This window comes from Rana temporaria, chromosome 6 (assembly GCF_905171775.1).
Source record: "Rana temporaria chromosome 6, aRanTem1.1, whole genome shotgun sequence".
Lineage (NCBI taxonomy): Eukaryota > Metazoa > Chordata > Amphibia > Anura > Ranidae > Rana > Rana temporaria.
This window is the reverse complement of record NC_053494.1, coordinates 130458243-130464242: the sequence shown is the minus strand read 5'-3', so window position 1 is coordinate 130464242 and position 6000 is coordinate 130458243. Positions and strand designations below refer to the sequence as shown.

General features: G+C 41.5%; 1 protein-coding gene across 1 annotated transcript in view; it reads left to right on the top strand.

The window, feature by feature from the left end:
- The first annotated feature begins 1942 nt into the window (after positions 1–1942).
- Positions 1943–6000, top strand: part of PTH2R (parathyroid hormone 2 receptor) — a 359186-nt gene continuing 355128 nt past the window's right edge. The window contains exons 1-2 of the mRNA XM_040358482.1: positions 1943–1987; positions 2058–2160. Of these exons, the coding sequence (XP_040214416.1) occupies positions 1943–1987; positions 2058–2160 (148 nt within the window). The remainder of the gene's footprint in view (positions 1988–2057; positions 2161–6000) is intronic.

Here is a 6000-nt window from a genome sequence, read left to right as displayed (position 1 = left end):
TCGATGGCAGTCAACTCCAATGTGATCGGTTAAAATATAAAAGAGAGGTGCACCAAAGCGTGACTCCGTTTTACAAAAAAGATTTACTAAAAGATGAGATATACTCACAAACATAAGATTTTAAAACAGCATGTAAAATCCAAACAACTGCCGGCTGGCATACAAGGAGCCCTCCTCCTCAGCGTGGTGACGTCATTGCGTAGCCTCCTAGATGTGTTTCGTCATCACAGGACGTTATCAATGAGCACTTATTAACTGTATTTACATTATGACTTAAACCTTTAGGGGGCCCTATTTTTTTTGTGGCCGTTTACTACCGCTGTAAATTTTTGGGAAAAGTGAACAAAACAAATGTATACTCTTATCACAATTCAGTACTCAAGATTGGTAATTAGCCCTCCCATTTCTTATCTTGGATTTTATAGCAATTTGTTTTATGTTGTGGAGATGGGGACAGTGGAAGGGATTTATAAATTTAGCAAAAGACAACTGGTCAGGCAGGGTTGTCACCATTCAGTCCAATAAAAATACCATATGTTCTCGGTCCACAGCAATAAATTAAGAGCTAAGTGCATTTCTGGCACATCAACAGGTATTTTTCAGTACATGCAGAGTCTTTATTTTTCCTTGAAATACATTTTAACATAAAAGCAAACAAATGAGCATATACTGTGTGTCTCTGGGATATATTGACAACATTTTTCCTAAAGCATTCAAATACCTTTCATTATTCATAAAAAAGGTACAATTCTCATGTATGGCTTTATGCTATTATTGGTTACAGTTTCATAAAAAAAAGGGCATTCAAAAGGTTGGTAAAAGGTGAATCTATTATTTCCACGGTGACCCAGGCTTGCTGAAACTCTGATTTTTATTGAAAGTGAATGTCAAGCCACAAAATGTAATTTAGTTTTAAATAGAGTGGGAAAGTTTTTTTTGTTTTGCTGTTATTCATTAGAAAAAATTCCTGGCAACAATTTAATAGGGATTGAGAGAAAATCTGCAGCAGTAAGGCAGGCCATAGATGGTGAAAACTTCTTTCCTGAAAGTGATTATTGCTAGAAGCTATAGCAGCCGCTAATGAAAATCGCAGGTAAATCTGGCAGGTTGGTTGTACCAAAGTTGATTCAGCTTGCCTAACTAGAGAGGTCGAAGACACTGGAGGGGCAAGGGGTAAAGGAGAGAAAGGAGAAAGAGAGGGAGAAAGGGGATACATTTATATATTATGGGGCAGATCCTCAAAGAAATTACGCCGGCGTATCTGTTGATACGCCGCATAATTTCAAATTTTGCGCGTCGTATCTTTGTTTTGGTATCAACCAAACAACATACGACGGCATCTGTGTTAGATCAGACAGGCGTACGCCTTAGTACGCTGTCGGATCTAAGATGCAATTTTCCGGCGGCCGCAGGGTAGCATTTCAGTCGTTTACGTTCACGTTGAAAACAATGACGTCCTTGCGACGTCATTTGGAACAATGCACCCTAGGATTTTTGACGGACGGGGCATGCACAGTTCGTTCGGCGCGGGGACGCGCTTCATTTAAATGAAACACGCCCCCTACTCACCGCATTTGAATTCCTCGCCCTTACTCCACGAGAGAGACACTACGCCGCCGTAACTTAGGGCGCAAATTCTTTCAGGATTCAAACCAAACCCAAATAAGTTACGGCGGCGTAGCTTATCTCAGATACGCTGCGCCGGGGCAGATCTTTGTGGATCTGCCCCTATGTGTTTAGGGTCTAGAAAACTGGAATCAGAATTCTCTAAAAAACCTGTGTAACAAGACCTGTGTAACAAGACCTGTGTCTAAGAGAAAAAAAAAGAAAAAAAAATGAACTGACGTGTTCTAGTCATCTCTCTCTCTCTAATGAAATAAACTTTTTTTTTTCTTTTGTGTGTTGCTGTTGGGAGTTCCCCTCCTTTCCTGTTTGGTAAAACATGGCCACCATGACAAGAAGTGAGGGAAACTCTCTAATGGAGAGTGTGATTTTGAAATATTTGTAGATCACTATAAAGCTGAAAATAACACTTTTTGTAAATTTGCCTTACCTAGGTTTATTCTGGTGACACAGTTACTGCTGAAGAACAGATTTATATTCTTCTGAAAGCTAAAGTACAGTGCGAAGTCAATATTACAGTCCATTTGCAGGAAGAAGGTAAGATATCTGATTGATTAAATACATATTTTATAGTTTCCACATCAATACTACAACTCAGTTTACCAATGTTTTAAAAAAAAAATGTATTAAAGTGGATGCACCGCTGCCAATCTTTTTTTTTTGCATGCAATGGGTTTTTTCATTACAAAGTAATACTCACAATATTGATGACTTCTAACATCGCCTGCCTGTTTTTGTGCAAAAGAGTAACTTATAAAAACCGATATAGGAAGTTTCCATTTTGCTTGTGGGCACTGTGAAGCCCACAAGCACTGACTTCCTGGAGGCGGTGAATGCTCTTCTCCCGGGATTCACTGCTCTATTTCGCGCATGAGCAGTGTTGACGGCGAGCAGTTATTGAAAGTACACGCCCCGTTCTGATGGCATTCACACATGTTCTCAAGAGATTTCGCAGAACGGCGTTCCGCAATGTCTCCTGGGAAGCATGACACTGTGCTCCCAGGAGACATTGCGGAGAGATCCCAGTAAAAACTGTGGTGCCAGGGAAAAGAATGGAGACGCCCACTCCAGCGGGAGGAAAATACCGGAAGTCTGACTGTGCAATGCTATTACAAGGTGTTTAAATTACCAAAAAGATATGTAGTCAAGTAGAGTTTAAAGCAGTCATAAGTTGTTTTAAACTATTTTAAAACCCAAATTCTGCACCACAATAAAGTACCGTTACAGTAGAGCCTCCCTGAACTGCAAGGGTTAAATGACTGTTAGGTCTAGAGGTTGAGAAATAAGCTGTAATAAGTACCTAATTCCTCCCTGTAGCAGTCTTACTCCAAGTTGTGTAACCAGTCCGCTGCAGCCTATTATCTAAGGCGCTCTGGCATATCAAAGTCATCTCATACAATGCAGTACCAATATAACTGCATTGTACATGACGAAAGCAAGGGCCTGCCCACAACCTGCAGCATCAAAGAGAGGAGCGCCTGTGGTCAGGAGAAACAGAAAAAAATATTACAGATTTTTTCTCTGCCCCTAAAACCTAAAGATCAATTAACCCTTGCAATGTGTGTGAGGGGGGGATGGGGAAGGGGGCGCACTGTGTTTTCTGTATTTACGGAGTTCAGCTATATTTGAAAACCCAAAATGTGGTTAGTTAATTAGATCATTTTGCAAAATTCTATTTTTCCACATTCCTGGAATGTTACAGTCAAGTACTTTAAAGTGGAGGTTCACCCCAAAATGTAATTTTTAACATTAGATTGATGCTCATTTTGTCAAGGGGAATCGGGTGTTTTTTTTTAAATCGAAGCAGTACTTACCGTTTTAGAGATAGATCTTCTCCGCCGATTCCGGGTATGGGCTGCGGGACTGGGCGTTCCTATTTGATTGACAGGCTTCCAACAGGCTTCCGACGGTCGCATACATCGCGTCACGATTTTCCGAAAGTAGCCGAACGTCGGTGCGCAGGCGCCGTATAGCGTTCGGCTTCTTTCTGATACTCGTGACGCGATGTATGCGACCGTCGGAAGCCTGTCGGAAGCCTGTCAATCAAATAGGAACGCCCAGTCCCGAAGACCATACCCGGAATCAGCGGAGAAGATCTATCTCTAAAACGGTAAGTACTGCTTTGATTTAAAAAAAAACACCTGATTCCCCTTGACAAAATGAGCATCAATCTAATGTTAAAACTTGTTTTTCGCATGAACTCCCGCTTTAACAAACATTACCACACATGCATAGTTTTTTTTATCTTGTGTCAGACAACATCAATTTCAAATGCTTTGTTTTAGTGAAATAATGAGTTGTGGAGATGAGGAGATATAGGGACCAATTCACAAAGCACCGACTTATGAGAGAAGAAGTAATTTTTCTGTTCTTATGTTACTTTTCTTAATTTTGCTTACTGAAACATAATTATTCACAAAAGCAGGAATCATTATTGCATAATCAGTTTACAGTGTGATATTTTAACTTCCCATGCCCCGTACACACGATCGGGATTCCCGGCGGTAAAAATTCCGCCAGTAATCCCGGGGGGAAAACCCGAGAACATGCTCAGTCACTTTCCCCATGTACACACCAGAGGTTTTCCTGTCGGGAAAACTGCGGTGAGAGCTTTGGCTGGGAATCCCAGCCGTGTATATGCTACACCGCAGGGAAACTGCCGTGAAAAAGACAGCCGGGAATCGCGGCAAGAAAAAAGAGAAGATGAGAAGAAAAGTAACCGCTCAAATAAAACCAGAGAACCTTCTCACTGGATCCAAACCCTGGGTTCCGGCAATGCAATGATATGCAAAATTGAAGAGAGAAACTAGGACAGCCGCACTCCAAAAACGTGCCTTTTAATAAAACTGGTCACAAAAATAACATGCCACAGCAAAAAATAGGACAGAAGCTGCCGCGTTTTGCACTGTACTTCAGTGCTTAATCATAGCTCAAGAAAAAAGAGAACATATTCTACTTTTTCCTGTCAGGATTCCCGATGGTACTCTTGTAGGAAAAACTGCCATGGAGCATACACACGGGCAGATTTCCCGGCCAAAAGCTGTCATGGCAGTTTTCCAGACGGGAAAAGTGGTCGTGTGTACGAGGCAACAAAATTCATCTATCACTGTGACATTTTGGATGTTATTTTAACACTTTTGCAGTATATTTTGGTAGTAAAGGGGTGGAGCAGAGGCTCTATAGATTACTTTTTAAAATGTCACTTTCAAAACCTGTTAAAAGTGGTTCTAAAGGTATGAGTTTTTTTATCCTAGTGCATTCTATGCATTAACCCCATCCTGACCACGCTATAGACAAAATATGGCTACAGCACAATTATCCAGGGGAGGGCATCCATGCACATCCTCCCAGAACCACTCCCCCTGCACGACCTATATTCAGGGACTCTGGTAACTGATACAACATACAATACACTCAGTATAATTTTGATTAATCAATATCACATAAAATTATTATCTATTATTATTATTTATCGAGGAAAACACATGCTACGGTATGTGTACATTTTTATACAGATAGTCACAATTTATGTTTTTTATAACACTGATTGGTATCTTTAACCACTTAAGGACCGCCTCCTGCACATATACGTAAGCAGAATGGCACGGCTCGGCACAAGTACGTACCTGTATGTCCTCTTTAAGTGCCCAGCCATGGGTCGATACACGTGCCCGCGACCCGGTCCGAAGCTCCGTGACCACGGCCGCGGGACCCGTGGACCCGATCGCCGCCGGAGTCCCGTTCTTCACTGTGGCGCTGTCATTGATCGTCTGTTCCCTGATATAAGGAAAGGCGATCAATGACGCCACAAGTCCAGCCCTGCCCCTCTACAGTTAGAAACACATAAGAGGTCACACTTAACCCCTTCAGCACCCCCTAGTGGTTAACTCCCAAACTGCAATTGTCATTTTCAAAGTAAACAATGCATTTTTATAGCATTTTTTGCTGTGAAATTGACAATGGTCCCAAAAATGTGTCAAAATTGTCCGATGTGTCCGCCATAATGTCGCAGTCACGATCGCTGCCATTAGTAGTAAAAAAATAATAATTAAAAAAAAATGCAATTGTCAGTTAAAGTAACGCAGTGCCGAATCGCAAAAAGGGGCCAGGTCCTTTACCTGCATTTTGGTCCGGGTCTTAAGTGGTTAACCACTTAAGCCCCAGACCATTTTGCTGGTCAATGACCGGACCGATTTTTGCGATTCGGCACTGTGTCGTTTTAACTGACAATTGCGCGGTCGTGCGACGTGGCCCCCAAACAAAATTGACGTCCTTTTTTTTCCACAAATAGAGCTTTCTTATGGTGGTATTTGATCACCTCCTTTTTTTTTTGTGCTATAAACAATTTACATTTTGCTATAATAAATATCCCCCAAA